General features: G+C 41.7%; 1 protein-coding gene across 1 annotated transcript; it reads left to right on the top strand.

Annotated features, from left to right (window-relative positions):
* Window positions 1-670: 670 nt before the first annotated feature.
* LOC310784364 (leucine-rich repeat-containing protein 43-like) lies at window positions 671-17989 on the top strand (the record flags this gene model as incomplete). Its single annotated transcript, XM_083645375.1, has 12 exons — window positions 671-757; window positions 3165-3422; window positions 3805-3915; window positions 4143-4282; window positions 7733-7971; window positions 8204-8367; window positions 8829-9003; window positions 12188-12327; window positions 12417-12506; window positions 13952-14167; window positions 14394-14496; window positions 17859-17989. 12 exons carry the CDS (start codon window positions 671-673, stop codon window positions 17987-17989), a joined length of 1854 nt encoding a protein of 617 aa, XP_083501501.1.
* Between the last annotated feature and the right edge of the window lie 11 nt (window positions 17990-18000).

Here is an 18000-nt window from a genome sequence, read left to right as displayed (position 1 = left end):
CCGTGTCATACATTTGACCACACTATTGGTTTTATGTGGGAGGAAGTTATCGTAGCAAATTTGATGCCAAACTTTTCTCTCTGATCATTCTCTGGTTACAGTAATATTCCTTTGGCTCTGACGTTTAAGATGATGTCATAGGCTTTTTCTTTTTGAGCTGAGACCTTTATGCAATCATTTCTTAGTAGCTCAAGTTTAAAGTAATTATTAGAATAATTTCAGCATCATCATCATCAAAGACATTATAGATAACCATCACTTTCACAGTTTCTGAGGTGACGGTTGCTTCAACCTCAGAGTCACTGTTTAATTTTGCATCCAAAACAATCAGGAAAATGCATCAGTCAAAACAGACTGCCGCGTCAACAGGATGAATACAAATATGTGCTATACTCAGGAAACAAACAGATCAAAGTGGTTGCTGCCTCACACAGACGCAGCCCGGCACTGCAACCTGACGTCCTGACATGGTATAGTGTTCCTGGTGTGAGCCCCAGCTGTTGCCAGGCAACAACTGTTTGTAAACAGTCAGCAGAGACCTTTTAAGTGACAAAGACTGAACAATGCACCTGAGAATACTGTATATTAATTACATGGCTAGATAGCTACTCTGTGTTTATGTCTGTGTTTCATGGGAACCCACCCATCTGAACTTCTCTGTTAGTAACTTATGGGCTCCCAGACACTTTCTTCTGTGTTGGAGCAGCAGCTTCGCAGCCTGTGTCTCAGCGACTTTCCATGTGGACACGGCAGTTGGGTGAGTTCATTTCAACTGTAAAATTTGCTGCAATGTTTTCTTGGTTAGATAGTTTGCTTTGTCCAATATATAAGCATACAGAAATGCAATAAAAAAGATGCAAAAAAACATAACATACAGTAGATCCCACCTCCCCCACACAAACACACCACCAAACAAAATGCCAGATCATGAAATGAAACTATATATAACATGGATGACTGTTAATTGTCCATGCATGCCAGATTAGACCGTGTCAACAGTCCATAGCTGTCACAAAAGAATGTCCATAATATCTAAAACTGTCCTTGTTACTAATACTTTTACATACATACATACATGTACATACATACTGTACATACATACTGTACATACATACATGCATACATACATACAGACATACATACTTTACATACATGCATACATACATACATACATACATACTGTACGTACGTACGTACGTACGTACATACATGCATACATACATACATACAGTACATACATACATACAGTACATACATACATACATACATACATACATACATACAGTACATACATACATACATACATACATCCATACATACATACAGTACATACATACATACATACATACATACATACAGTACATACATACATACACATACATACATACATACATACATACATACATGTACATACATACATACATACATACATACATACATACATACATACATACACACACACACACATACATACATACATACATACATACATACATACATACATACTTCGGGCCCTATTCTCCCACAAGCCTTCGGCGCTAAAACGGGCCTTAAACGCAAAAAAACGTGCCTTGCGCCTGTTTTGGGACGATATCAATATGGCTTTAGGCTGCCAAATGCGCTTTAGGCCGAATGGGCGTGGCGCAGCCCCAGAATGGGCCAAAGTGGGCGTGTCGGCCTTAAATCTCGGCGTACTGATATCTTGGCACCTGCCTTAAATTTAGCGCTTTGCGCCTTTGAAAACCAGGCCTATTCACTGCGCCAGTGCACTTGTGCCTCTCCCCTGTCACCCTTCTCTGTCTCTCTCTGAAACCAGGCGTATTCAGTGCGCCAGTGCTCTTCTGCCTCTGAGTCACCCTTCTCTCTCTCTCTCTGACTCCCTCGCTCAAACAGACACAACACATAGCAGCCACGCAGCACCCAGCTTCCCATAGGAAATAGCAGTTGTAAGTTTACTGCCTGTGAATGTCCACTCCCAGCATGCAATTGGGTCCTCCATTTCGCTACTAAATAGAGCCGAAATAGACATAAAAGGTAGATCTAAAATAATGTGTAATGGTAAGACAACCTGCAATTGTCGAACATTTCAATATTGGACCAAATAAAACATGAAATGAAACACCACCCTATGTGAAACATATATGTCCTCTTGAGCCTATATATACCCTGTGTGGATTTAACGTGATTTAGGTAAGTGACAGCGGAACGCGCTTCGGAAGCTTCTACGGTCATCTGCTATACTGTGATGTGCGCTCCAATAACTTCGTCCTACTCCACATTTAGTTTTACAATAAAAACACATTTATGCAATGACTTTACATAATGTAGGGTATATTTATGTGCATCATTCTACCTGCAGCAGGGGAGAGAAAACGATATCTTTCTGGACAAACTTTCACCAATCTAATAGGCTATATTTTTCTAGCTGATGCGTTTAGTACATTATTTTCACTTTGATCTTGCTATAGTGTAGCGTATTTACATGCTTGCAGTATTGAAACTGCAGTTAGATTGGTTTGAGAAGCATAATAATATGGAATAATAGCCTATAATGCAGACAGACAGGCTGGATGAAGAGAGGGGGGGGGGGGGCAGAGCGTTTGGCTTTCGTCTGGTTTTGCGGGATCACTGGAATTGGAGCTAAAAAGGCAAGCGTGCGATTCGTTTATTGCACTTATCCAATGAGCATGACGGTGCATAATTTTACGCCTAAAAGGCGTGGTTGTAATGCTTTGGGCTGCATCTAGCGCCAGCACGACGATATCAAGTGCGCCTTTCCACGCCCACTGCTTTGATCTGCGCCTGCCGCTCGGCCTAGAAACTGCGCCGATGCAACGATAGGGGCCATACAGTACATACATACATACATGCATACATGCATACATACATACATATATAAATAGTGAAGTTGATGCCTATGTATGAAATTCCAAAGCGTTTTCCATCAAGGCAACAGAGCGCCTACGTATAGAATGTAACCAATATAGTTTGATTTGTTTAACACTATTTGTCACTGCATGATTTGATTTGATTTATTTGAAAATAGTAAAAATACAGAAACATTTGCTGTGTCCAAGCTATGACTGGTAGCGTATGTATGTCTTGTACAGTATGCATGTATATGAAGTAGTACAGCTCAACACACAGTGGGTTTTTGTTGTCAGAGGAAGACCAGTGGTGGTGGATCTAAAGAAGAGAGCTGGGGCCATGTGGAGCGTGACGCGGGCAGAGCCGGAGCCCACAGCGAGGAGCCAGAGGCCCTCGTGGACCTGCTGACCTGCCCTCGCTCCCCCTGGCACCAAGAGGCATCATGGAGCCCCGAAGCCCCGGCCCTCAGACAGCTGTGTGTGCTGACGCCTCACCGCCTCCATGGGGACTTCGTCTTCAAATACTTCAGCACTCTCCGCATCGTGGACAAGGGGGTGAGTGTCCACATTTCACTTTTCGGGTCCAATGCACAGAACAGTTGTATTAGCACTTTCTTAGTCTTTTGCACTTGATTTGATTACCGTACTACTGTGTGTAGAGTAGTGTGTTGTCTGTGTTTAGATGCTGCACCTGAATTGCCCTTTGGGGACAGTAAAGATTTTTTGAATTGGATTGAATCGGATTGAATTGAATTGAGTTGAAAACATTACAAACATTACACAGTTAAAAGCTGCAGAGCAAAAAAAAAAGTAAGGTTTTGAGCTGGCGTTTATTTTTATTTATTTATTATCCACTTCCCTCACCCAATAAATAGTTTGCTGCTTTTGTACGATTGTGAAACTTTGTAGTTATTTGATCTCTGTGCGTGCGCATCAGGTGTCAGTCATCGACGATGGCCTGTTGAAGTTCTCCAACCTCGAGGAATTGGTGCTGAGTGCCAACAACGTCTCTGAGTTACCTGCAGGACACTTTCCCCGCTCTCTGAGAGTGAGTCACATCCCTGCAAAAGAAAAGTTCCCTTGAATGAGCTGTACGTCCAGTCAAAGAGATAAGGTCCACTGACACTGTCAAGATTCAAAACTCCAACAGGGTCTTTGGCATTTTCCATAGTGAATCAGTTGTCACTTGTTGATTGTGAAGCATAGTAGTTTATCAGATGATCAGATTCACCACCGCAAACTCCTTGTCATAATTAGCACTCACGCCTCTCACAGATTTTGGAGCTTCGTGCCAACCGGCTGTGTGGTCTCGACAGTCTGAGCAACCACCATCTTCCTCGCCTACAGCATCTCGGCCTGGGTTCAAACAATCTGGGTTCCCTTAAAGACGTCCACCATCTCACAGGAAACCACTGGTTAGTCATCGTGCACATGAAGGAAACTGCTCCCCCTCCCTCCCCTGAGTTAATTGCTGGTTTCCAGTAATAATAATAATAATAATATATTATGTAATAATATCAGTCTACTTGCTAAAAGGGTAACAAAGTGTATATTGACTGTTTAAGGGAAAACTGTTTTATTACAAATCTTTGGCATTTCAATATATTTATTAGAAGGTTTTGCTGTGGATGACACTTTGCTGTAGTTTTGTGGCCTACAGGATTCACAGCGCCTTGATGACAACAAGCAATCAGATTAAACAAAAGCGCCAGACGTCAAAGCATCATCAAAGGCGTTAAAGATAACTGTGGATGACTTTCACACTTTATGAAGTTTGGTTGTAGACTTTTGTTTCCTAGTTTCACTTTATCTGCTTTGTTAGATATTTTATTAAAATGGCAGGAAACAGAGGGTATAGATGATATACCACAAACATTTTGAGCCTGATTTAACCCAACTTTTTGAGACAACGATTTTAAAGATATAATTTTTACTATTTCAAAATCGCTCCTTTCTTCACTGTGCATAATAGTGCAGAACTGTAAAGCGGTTACTAGTAGGGATGTTCATTTTGAAAAATTTCCATAATCGAAAATCGGGGAAAATTAACGATCAATTATCGATTAGCCTATCGATCATATTAATAATATTTTTTTTTTTTTTTTTTTTTTACAAAATGAATGCCTATGGCAGAAAATACGAAAGACAACATGTTCTCCTCAATTAACTCTTTATTTCAATGTGTCTCCTCTCCAACACTCTGCTGTCCCCGGCGCATGCCGGTGTGAATTCCCCATGTTTAAAACAGTTTTGTTGGCACAAAGGCCCGTCCCCAGCCAGAAAACTAGAGACTATATGAAGCTCCACCTCACGTTAGTCGGCTGTGCAATGGAGTGGGGCGAGGAGGAAAGAATTCTACCCAAACCTAGTCCGCAAAAAAATAAAATAAATAAATAATAATAATAATAATAATAATAATAATAACAAAATCGATAAGAATTCCACATGATCGATTCCATTCCTTAACGATCAATTATCGATTTTCGATAACTGATGAACATCCCTAGTTACTAGGTTTATGTTTGAATAAAAAGTACAGTTTGAACTCTTGGGGTGACAAACATATGGCCCGGGGGGCAGAACCGGCCAGCCAAAAGGTCCAACCCGGCCCACAGGATGACTTGGCAAAGTGAAAATTGCACTGAGAAGTCCTTCAATCCAATTTTTCAAGCTCGAGATTTGACACCTGATATTGATGCACTTGTGAAGGCTAAGAGGTAGCAGGTTTCAGGAGCAAGTTACAATATGAAGTAGCCTATTCATGTTTCTGTATTCATCACTAAATGGTAAACTAGTTTCGTAGATTTGATATCAGAATCAGAATCAGAATCAGAGAGACTTTAATGATCCCCGGGGGGAAATTGGGACAAGTTACAGTAGCTCGCTCACAGAACACACATAGCCAGGGCCGTAACCAGGGTTCCGAAATAGGGGAGGTCCAGCAAGGGGAGGCGGATTCGGCGGCGCCCGTTTCCCCCCCCCCCTTTTTTAGCCATATTTAGAGTAATATATCATTTTAAATCAACATTAGGATTATACTGTTGTGATGTCATTATTCAGTATATTCTCTTTCATGTCACCACCTGCTCAGCTCTCCTGTCAACATAATTGTAACTAACAAACACAAACTGTTTTAGCCAAATTCATATCAAAATGACACCTACAAACACAGGTACACAACCCAAGCTGTACACAACACACAAAGTCATCATCGATAATAAAAAAAACATACAGAGGGACATTTATTTATTCCTGATAGGAACGATTGAAAAATAAAATAAAATATATTATGTTGTTTTTAACTTTACACCACCTCTTTTTGTTACTTATTGGGTCATGAAACTGAAACCATGCATATAGCCACCTGCATACCTGACTTCGGGAGCTTGGCAATTGGCATCATGCATGATTACAATGAGATGCACCCACTTTAAACCTGAATAAAGTAATAAAACCACTAGTAAACCAGTAGGCGGCGCCTGGCCTGCTGTTCAGTGAGTGGCCTGGCCTGGCCTGGCCTGCAAAAAAAAAAAAAAAAAAAAACTTTTTTTTTTTTTGCAGGCTGAAATATTAGGGGAGGTCCGGACCTCCCCGTCCTCATAGCTAGTTACGGCCATGCACATAGCATGAAGTAAACAATAGTAAATGCAAAATAAGCAGAATAAGAAGAATAAGAATAAGAATAAGAACAACATAGCATAGGATAAACAGTAGTAAATGCGATAGAAGCAAAAATAAGTAGAATACGTCTAAGCGAGCAAAATACGTAGAGAAGTACACATTACATGCAATTACCTTTATTGCACACCAGACTTATATTAAGTCGGCTTGCCCTATACGTCACACGTGGCTCAGCCAGGCACAGTTAACCTATCGGCTGGCTCAGTCTCAGGGAGACTGAGCGTCTTCGAGGTGCTCTTTTAAGAGAGGCATTAAATAGACCAATGGCCACAGGCAGGAATGATTTCCTGTGCCTCTCCGTATTGCATCTAGGTGGAATCAGTCTCTCACTGAACGTGCTCCTATGTTTGACTAGCACGCAGTGGAGTGGGTGCGAGTCGTTGCTCATGATGGAGCGTAGCCTGGACAACGTTCTCTTCTCTGACACCGCAGTCAGAGAGCCCAGATCCAGCCCCACAATGTCCCTGGCCTTACGGATCAGTTTGTTGAGTCTGTTGGCGTCCGCTGCCTTCAGCCTGCTGCCCCAGCACACAATAGCATACAGGAAGGCACTAGCCACTACCGACTCATAGAACATCCTCAGCATGGTCCGGCAAACGTTGAAGGACCTCAGCCGTCTCAGAAAGTAGAGACGGCTTTGCCCCTTCTTATAGAGTGCATCAGAGTTCCTAGCCCAGTCTAGTTTAATGTCAACGTACACTCCAAGGTACTTGTAATCCTCCACTATGTCGACACTGACCCCGTGGATTGAAACAGGGGTCACCGGAGCCTTGACCCTCCTCAGGTCCACCACCAGCTCCTTTGTCTTTGACACGTTGAGCTGCAGGTGGTCCTGCTCACACCATGTAACAAAGTTGGCCACCACATCCCGATACTCATCGTCGTCGCCATCTTTGATACATCCTACTATTGCAGATGCCTATGATAGGCCTATGGTAGCTGTGATTACCTTATGTGAAAACGTGTTCTTAGAAAGTACCTGTAGGACTCATCTTTACCCTAAAAGACTCAGGAAAATAGGGGCGTGTTGTTATTTATAGGTTGTTATTATTATGCATTGATTTTATTTGTCTGGCCAACTCGAGACCAAATTGGGCCCCATGTGGCCCGTGGACTAAAATGAGTGTGACACCCCTAGATAGAGACCAATTCTCATCTCTCTTCTACGTTGTGTTTCACCTCAGGCCGAAGCTGGTGTCTCTGGACCTGAGCGGGTGTGAGTTCGAGGCCCAGCGGGTCCTGGTGGAGGCCCTGGCCACGCTGCCCTGCCTCAGGACCTTGCTGCTGGAGGGAAACCCCCTCACCCTGGCACCCTCCTACCCGGGCTTCACCCTGGATGCTCTGCCCCGGCTGCTCTACCTGGACGCCTCGCGGGTCACTCCCGAGGAACGGCATCGCTTCAGGGGCTTGGCAGAGATGAGCGGTGAGATTGTCATTGAATAGAGCTGTTGAATTCGCCGTTTTGTTGGAGCAGGCTATTTACGGAGCAGGTGTACCTAATAAAGTGGCCTGTGTCGGTTCAGTTCAAATTCAGTATCATGTTATAACCAAATAATGTAAGAAGATTGTGTGTATCAAAAAGGCATCACATGAAAAGCAAGTCAGGATTTCGCATTTGGAAGGAACTCTGTTAAGGTCATTTTCTGCTGACACAGATCTGATAGTGGACAGGGCAGTAGCCTCCGTGGGTGTGTGCAGGATGAGGGGAATCCCAGACCCACAGACGCGTGTGGATGACAGCACTCCAGACTTCCCTGTTGTCACCTACAGCTATTATGTCACATACGAGTTTCTCGGTCATCAAGCATCTGATAACAAGGTGACTCTCCTATCTAGAAAAGCCACATGATGATAATAAGGTAACACTTTACAATAATGGTTCCTTAATTAAGGGTTAATTAATGGATATTAAGCTTAACAGCCTTGGCCGTAAGCTTGCTCTAACCTTAACCTCAGTGACTTTGTGCCTCAGCACAACCACAATACCTTTTTAAAATGAACACCATGAGTAAATGATTACTACGAATTCACACACGGTGTGGTCACGTGTGGATTTCTTTTGTCAAAAACCTTCAACAAAATGTGGAATGTGTTAAATAAGGAGCTCAGATCGAGGACAAATGTCTCCAGAAGCATTGTACAGACAAAGAACAGACACACTAAATAATTGCATGGAAATAAATTATTTTCTTTCTATTTATTATTTTTCTGTCACATTTTTCTATTATTTCCTTTGATCTATCCCTTCAATGTGCCTTTTGTGTGATGTTGTGCTCACAGCGGGCCGACAGTGAATCTGTATTTGACACAGTAGTCGCAGCGCATGTGAAGGAAGACACCGGTGCCAACCAACAATCAAACAAGAATGACGAACATTCAATGTCAGTGACCAACACTTTGAACACGACATCTTTGATGATGAACCAGGAGGAAAAGTCCTGTGATGTCACACAAGGTAATAATTACCCAGCTCCCTCATTTGACGTGCACACGGTTCAAGCCCCCTGGTGTGACACTATATCAATCAATCAATCAATCAATCAAAACTTTATTAAGGACATGCAAACGGTCCATAGCACACAGACAGTAGAACAATACATAAAACAAGAATAAAAAAGTAAATAAAAAGATGCAATAACCACAACGTCACATGGTGATTACATAAAGGCTAGAACGCCAATGGTTCCATAAAGTGGAAAAGAGCCTGACTGAGCTTAGTACAGGTTTGTCAGCCAAGGACATCACACTGTTCGTAGAGTCAGAGAGCCTACACATACAACTGTACATGACATTACGCAGAACAGCAGAACAGGTGGGCACACCAACACTGACAAGCATTTGGCTTGCACTGCTCCATCGTGGCATCTTGAGCAGCAGCCTCATTCCATCATTGTATGCTACAGATAATCTCTGCATACTGCTCTTTCTGCAGCGCCGCGGCCCGCCACAAGTGGGCAGTATACATGGGGGTACAGTGCTTTAAAAAGTGCAGTCTTCACAGGTACAGAGCACATACCAAATTTACAAATTTACATATTAGCTTGTGCATACAACATTCGACACTGTCTGTAAATGTCCCTATCATCGGACAGGTCATCAGTTAAATAATGTCCTAAGTATTTTGCCTCCTTACACACTTTAAGGACTGTACCAGACAGAGAGGTCAGGAAATTACAATTTACTGTCCTCCCTGCTCCTAGCAATCATAATATTACTCTTCTTTGCATTATACTATGTCAAAGTCTGAGCCATATTGGGAACAGACCCTCAGTAGCTGTTGAAGACCAGCACTGTATGGACAGAAAATAACCAAATCGTCTGTCAGATGGTTGATGATGGTATTACCAACCATACAGCCTATTCCACAGCCGTTTTGCTTGGATAGATCATCCATATAAAAATTAAACAAATATGGAGACAAAATACGTCCTTGTTTTACACCATTAGACACGTTGAAAGGGGCAGAGACAGAGTTACCCCATTTTACATACATTAATTGGTGTGCATACCAAAAAGACATAATTTTGACTAGAGTTTTGGGAACTTCTCTGTTGTGGAGCTTATAAAAAAGTGTTTCATGATTCACACGATCAAAGGCTTTCGAGGCGTCAATAAAACACATACAAATTGTGGAATTATGCCTGTTATACATATCTAAAATCTCCTTCAGAGCAAAAATACACATATCTGTGCCATGTTTAGGTTTAAAACCAAACTGGTTGTCAGAGGTCAGGACAAACTGTTCCAGCCTATTCAGTATAGTCCTTTCCATGACCTTAGATAAAATACTGGCCAGAGCTATAGGCCGGTAATTATCTCTGCTATTCATTTTGCCAGCCTTGTCTTTAAAGGGATAGTTCGGTTTGTTTGAAGTGGGGTCCTATCAGCTAGATACACTAACTTAATTAGGTACAGTGGTCTTGAAGCGGGGCGAATTGTGGAACGAGACCGCGCACTCAGCGCAGCAGCCAAACCAACCTTTTCTCTGTAAGTACGGGGGTCAACAACTAAAACGTAATTTAGCCACCTAAAACAACACCCACCTAAATAAATCGATATCCGTGTACATGCACGCTCTATTTTGACAATTTTCAGCGCTTTACTTTTCCGCAAAACAGCAGTTTCATTCGGCACTGCTTTTTCTCCCAACCGTACAACTACCATATTCCTCCGCTAAAAGCTTGCACAGAGCCGCAGCACTGGATTACTCCGCAGATCAGCTGTTGGGTTATTTTATTATTTTCTCCCGATTTGTTAGTGAAGACACAACAAATAGAATACACGAACGAAAATATGAGTGCTTTTGGCCGAGTCAAATTTTACAATGAGATGCACCCACTTTAACCCTGAATAAAGTAATAAAACCACTAGTAAACCAGTAGGCGGCGCCTGGCCTGCTGTTCAGTGAGTGGCCTGACTGCGGGCACCAAAAAAAAAAAAAATTCAGGCCAGGCCAGGCCAGGCCACCGGGCATTTGCCCGACGTGCCCGATTATGCAGTCCGCGCCTGGTTACAATCAGAAACATCCGCATTCAGATCACCCACAATGAAAAAGCAGGTGGAGGCATTGTCTCGAATAAAGACATAACACAAGCCAACCTGTTGAGGTATTCATCTTCATTCTGGGAACTCTCATAGGGTGTGTAGATGTTCAGAATTATAATTTTTTTACCTCCGCAATTGATATATATATATATATATATATATATATATATATATATATATATATATATATATATATATACCACCGCAATTGATATATATATATATATATATATATATATATATATATATATATATATACGGTATATATATATAAAACATTGATACTGCACAAGAAAACCTTTACTGAGGTTTGTGCGAATGGAAAGAGGGGGAGAGAGAGGAACCTTTTCATTGAGTGCACAAGCCGACCAAGAGAGGTGTGCCAGCGTTAGGAAATGCTGCTGGTTTTGTGTTAGGAATGAAGTAACTTGGTAATGTCTCTCAGGTTCAGGTTCTGACGCTGGGAGCTTGCTTTTTCTTATCATGCTCTGTGGAATTGACACAGCTGCACAGGCAGAATGCCTGCTGGAACACGATGACTAGACCAGTGGTTCTCAAAGTGGGGTCCGGGGACCTCCAGGGGTCCTTGGGGACTTCCAGGGGTCCTTGAGGGGGTCAATGACCCATGGAGGTCCCCAAGGACCCCACTTTGAGAACCACTGGTCTAGTCATCCTGTTCCAGCAGGCATTCTGCCTGTGCAGCTGTGTCAATTTCACTAACACATTGACAGAATGTGACTAATTTGATCATGTGTTTCATACACTTTCTGTAATAAAATATCTAAAAGCAAAACTCTTATCAGATGGGGGACCTTGGGAAAGAAATCTCATCAAATGGAGGTCCGTGGTCTAATTTGTGTTAGTTTAGGGATCCATGACGTGAAACAGTTTGAGAACCACTGGACTAGACTGATCATTTATCAGCAGTTATTTGTTCTAACAAACACTGCTCAATTAGCTGTTTATACCGTATTCAACCAATGTCTCTCTGACTTACCAGATCTTTTTCTCTTTCTGTGTTGTTTATTTCTGCATATTCTTTACCCCCAAGCTTTAATCTGAATCTTTTTCTATGGTAAACCTCTTTTCCGCAGTGTTAAGACACAGTACATCAAAGCTGGCATGGGCCGAGTGCATGGACTTCACCCACACAAGTTCTCATGTTGTTGGTGATCTGGGTTCCTTCAAGAGGTTCCTCAGTCGAGGACTTTGCCTTAGGATCGAGGAGGAAAAGGTACAGAAAATAAAGCTGTTGGAAGATTTAGATGCCAAGGGTCACAGGACTGATGTTGTGCTATTTGACAATATCAATGCATCACATAGGTCCTGTCATGGCCTGCGCCTTCTGTAGAAGTCCCAGAAGCCAAACCCAGCCTAACCCCCAGAGAGAAGAAAGGAGGGAAAGGGAAAGAAGTAAGCTCATCATTAATTTCTAATTTAATTTAAAAAAAAAAGAGAATATCGGATGTTCACATTCAGCTGGCCAGTAACCAGAAGGTTGCAGGTTTGATTCCCGACACCAACAGGAGGTTGTGTTCTAGTTGTGACTTTTAAGGATGTGAAGCATCTCTGGTGGCTACCGCTCCTGCTGAAGTGCCCTTGAGCAAGACACTCAACCCTAAAATGCCTCTGAAGAAATGCATCAGTGTAGGGGGCCATGTGTGTGAGAGAGTGTGTATCTATGAGATATGCGATACGCACAGATTTATTTTACCTCCAGACAATAACCAACAGTCTGTTAACAAACCACCATATTGTCATAGTGAAAGTAACTAGTAACTCCAATTTAGGTGATTTTCAAAAAAAAGGTGATTTTGAAAACCTTTGGATAAGCTGAACTGATAGGCTCTCTGTAGGGATGCAATATATTGTGTTTCCATTACCCTCAGAAATGCGCAAAATCTAAATATCGCAATAGAAATTGGGTAATGGAAACACGTGAATTTCGAAAAACCTCCCAAATATCGCAAAAAGTTTTTTCGCTCTCATGAGGTGGTTTTTCAGACGTGTCGATATAGAAGTTTATCGCAAAAGTGTAATGGAAACACATTTTTCGCATTTGCACGTCATGTGACCCATATTATCCCTTGGAAAAGGAGCGGAAAATAAGTTTGGTAAGTAAGGTTCGATAGCCGTGTCAAAACCTCCGCAGCAAGTGGAAAACTTTGAAGCAACGCTACCTAGCAGAAAGACGAGTGTTATGCAAAAGCGTAGCCGGGCAAATTAGATAATGTTTAATGGCAGAAATCGGTCCATGGTGACAGCAGGCTGCCTGTGTGCGCGCATTTGGCACAGCGGCGAGATGAGAGGATGAAAAGCACACACTGGTGCGGTGGGGCTGTCTGAAGTGAATACAGTGACTGTGAGTAGGCTAATACATTGCACACGTTTCAGGTGCAATTATAGAACCAAATCAGCCTTTTCCCCCCTCCATCTCTACATCGGACCAGTTGTAGGCTAATAGGCTACCTTTTTTCCTCTGCCTGTCGCGCTGACTGCATTCACGCAGCCAGCAACATTTTGCGACTCATTTTCTTTTGAATTGATAATCAGGCTCGTTTATATGCATTGTAACTTCATGTTGGGATTTGCATTGACCATTGGTTGGATTTGAGCATGCAGGGGACGGGATATGGGGCAGATCCCCGTGCGTAATCACTGTGGCAGCTGCTGCAACGGGGAATCACTCAAACGCAACTTCAATGGAAACGCCTACAAGTCGCAATTGTACATTGTCGAAGTTGTAGAAATATCGCAATTCTTTTGCGAAAAACTGTAATGGAAACACAGCTACTGATATTATCAAATTAAAGCTTAAACATAGTTACTCTCTTGGTGCCTTTGGTATCTTGGCACAGGCTCCAAGCAAGACTGGCTCCAAAGACAGATCCAAAGAGAAAAAGAAGAAGTGTGTGGCAGACCTGGTGCAGGACGCCCCCGTCAGGAGAACGCTGGGCTCTGCCCACGTCCCACTGCAGGGCCTCCTCACAGGGGGTCACAGGGTCCACGTGCTGTGTGACCTGGGTGTGCTGCTCACAGAGGCCGGCGCGGCTGCCGTGGGAACGCTCGAAAAGGTGAGTCAAACGGGAATTTAATTGACCCTGTAATGAAGTCTTTTCTACTAAAATTTTGGTTATGAATTGAAAGTAGCCCTTGACACTGTGTTAAAACACCATGTGCAGCCAGAGAACATACAGTATGTGAATGAAATGATGTCTGTGAAAGTACCTCTTGACAAATGGTCAATCTTGATGTGGAGACTGAATTCACGTTGGATATACACTTTTTACTTCTCTTCAGGATCCAGCAAAGAAAATGAAAGAGGACAAGAAGAAGGAGGATAAGAAACTGAAGTCAAGGGGAGACAGCGCAGCTGGACAGAGGAGCACAGCAGCTTCAAAAGGTGAGCAGAAACCCCCAAGGTCGTCTGGCCTCCATGCAGGCATTTACTGTTACCATCAGCAGGTGGCGCTGCTTCTGAGACGCACTGTCAGTCATACAGCACTGTAAAACACTGACACTGCTGTTATAGACCCTGAATGGTTTCATCCACAGCCATCTGTCCTTGTAAATTTTTTATTCATACATGTGAACGAACGGTCTAGAGAAATCCCCAGATTTTTAGCATTCAAAGTAGAATAGTATTAGTTGTTATACCCCGGTAGCCGGGCGCTTCTCGCTCATACTGAGCATTAGCGTCCGGGGACCCACGTAGCATCTCCCATCAGACCAGTGTGCCGCTCTCGCGTCTAGGTCTTAAAATATTATTTACCTGAGCCAGAAACTTGAAGTGAAGACGCTATCCGATGCTTAACATCCTCTTCTTCTAAATAATAGATGTTGCCGCTTCCAACTTGTTGCATAAAATCCACTTTGAAATAAAATAAATCGTGTCTAGTAGACACTGTTTTATCTCTATGGGATATAGATGTGATAGAGATAGACACTCTATTTATCTCTATGGGATATAGATGTGATAGAGATAGACAGTTTATCTCTATGGGATAGATGTGATAGAGATTTATTTATTTAGAAGTTTATTTCAGGGACAACGTACAAAAAAACATTAATCTCCGAAGAGAAAAGATGCATTGCACTAGATTATAGCTTTTGCTATTTTACATCTCCAGTCCCTTGTTCATACAATATAAAACAATACAATAAAAATATACAATGTAAAACAATAAAATAAAAACATACAATAACATATTAAAAGAAAACCCTACGGTCAATAAGCCTACTTTCACAGAAGCCAGAGGCCCCAGTGGTCAATTCTCATCATGCCCCCCCCCCCCCCCCCCCAAGATAGACAGTTTATCTCTATGGGATATAGATGTGATAGAGATATACACTGTATTTATCTCTATGGGATATAGATGTGATAGAGATATACACTGTATTGATCTCTATGGGATATAGATGTGATAGAGATAGACAGTTTATCTCTATGGGATATAGATGTGATAGAGATATACACTGTATTGATCTCTATGGGATATAGATGTGATAGAGATATACAGTTTATCTCTATGGGATATAGATGTGATAGAGATATACACTGTATTGATCTCTATGGGATATAGATGTGATAGAGATAGACAGTTTATCTCTATGGGATATAGATGTGATAGAGATATACACTGTATTGATCTCTATGGGATATAGATGTGATAGAGATATACACTGTATTGATCTCTATGGGATATAGATGTGATAGAGATATACAGTTTATCTCTATGGGATATAGATGTGATAGAGATATACACTGTATTGATCTCTATGGGATATATATGTGATAGAGATATACACTGTATTGATCTCTATGGGATATAGATGTGATAGAGATAGACAGTTTATCTCTATGGGATATAGATGTGATAGAGATATACACTGTATTGATCTCTATGGGATATAGATGTGATAGAGATAGACAGTTTATCTCTATGGGATATAGATGTGATAGAGATATACACTGTATTGATCTCTATGGGATATAGATGTGATAGAGATATACACTGTATTGATCTCTATGGGATATAGATGTGATAGAGATATACAGTTTATCTCTATGGGATATAGATGTGATAGAGATATACACTGTATTGATCTCTATGGGATATAGATGTGATAGAGATATACACTGTATTGATCTCTATGGGATATAGATGTGATAGAGATAGACAGTTTATCTCTATGGGATATAGATGTGATAGAGATATACACTGTATTGATCTCTATGGGATATAGATGTGATAGAGATATACACTGTATTGATCTCTATGGGATATAGATGTGATAGAGATAGACAGTTTATCTCTATGGGATATAGATGTGATAGACATATACACTGTATTGATCTCTATGGGATATAGATGTGATAGAGATAGACAGTTTATCTCTATGGGATATAGATGTGATAGAGATATACACTGTATTTATCTATATGGGATATAGATGTGATAGAGATAGACTGTTTATCTCTATGGGATATAGATGTGATAGAGATATACACTGTATTGATCTCTATGGGATATAGATGTGATAGAGATAGACAGTTTATCTATATGGGATATAGATGTGATAGAGATAGACAGTTTATCTCTATGGGATATAGATGTGATAGAGATAGACAGTTTATCTCTATGGGATATAGATGTGATAGAGATATACACTGTATTGATCTCTATGGGATATAGATGTGATAGAGATATACACTGTATTGATCTCTATGGGATATAGATGTGATAGAGATATACACTGTATTGATCTATATGGGATATAGATGTGATAGAGATAGACAGTTTATCTCTATGGGATATAGATGTGATAGAGATAGACAGTTTATCTCTATGGGATATAGATGTGATAGAGATATACACTGTATTGATCTCTATGGGATATAGATGTGATAGAGATATACACTGTATTGATCTATATGGGATATAGATGTGATAGAGATAGACAGTTTATCTCTATGGGATATAGATGTGATAGAGATAGACAGTTTATCTCTATGGGATATAGATGTGATAGAGATATACACTGTATTGATCTCTATGGGATATAGATGTGATAGAGATATACACTGTATTGATCTATATGGGATATAGATGTGATAGAGATAGACAGTTTATCTCTATGGGATATAGATGTGATAGAGATAGACAGTTTATCTCTATGGGATATAGATGTGATAGATGTAGGCTATCTCTATGGGATATAGATGTGATAAGAGATAGACACTGTTTATCTCTATGGGATATAGATGTGATAGAGATGACACTGTAGGCTACTTATCTCTATGGGATATAGATATGATAGAGATCGACACTGTGCTTATCTCTATGGGATATAGATGGGATGGAGAGATAAACACTGATGACATCAGTGATGCGAAGTTGAGCAATTGTGCGCCGCGCATGCCAATAGGGCAGGCGAGGTCACGCAGCAGCCGAGCGGTGGGCGAGCCCGCGCAGCGGCCGAGGTTCAGCCCTGAGGCTCCCTGGGTTGAGTGTACCATGTAAACTCTGTCCTTCAGTCACCAGGGTTCAAATCCGGCCTGTGCTCATAGTCAATAAAGAATAAAATGCCAAATGTGACCACCCCACACTGTCATTTTTTGACTTTCTACCATTAAAGGAACGTTGTCATCCCAAAGCAAATCAAGAATAAAAGGGGACACACCTGTACATACCTGGATTTATCATTCATCACACCACGTGTTCTGCTCAGTCTGCTGAACCTGTCTCACGCTGTCCTGCACAGGCAAAGGACGGAGGCAAGGCGAGCTGGAAGGCACCGCCTCCATCCAGCTGGAGCCCCTGACTGTAGAGTTCAGCGTGCAGCTGGAGAAATGGCAGTCTGCATCTGAAGCCCGCCAGCTGCTGCTCCAATGAAGCCTCCTGAA

The sequence above is a fragment of the Poromitra crassiceps genome, assembly GCF_964638095.1.
Source record: "Poromitra crassiceps genome assembly, chromosome: 10".
In the NCBI taxonomy this organism is placed as follows: Eukaryota; Metazoa; Chordata; class Actinopteri; order Beryciformes; family Melamphaidae; genus Poromitra; species Poromitra crassiceps.
The sequence above is the reverse complement of the archived record's forward strand: the minus strand, read 5'-3'. Positions and strand labels throughout refer to the sequence as shown.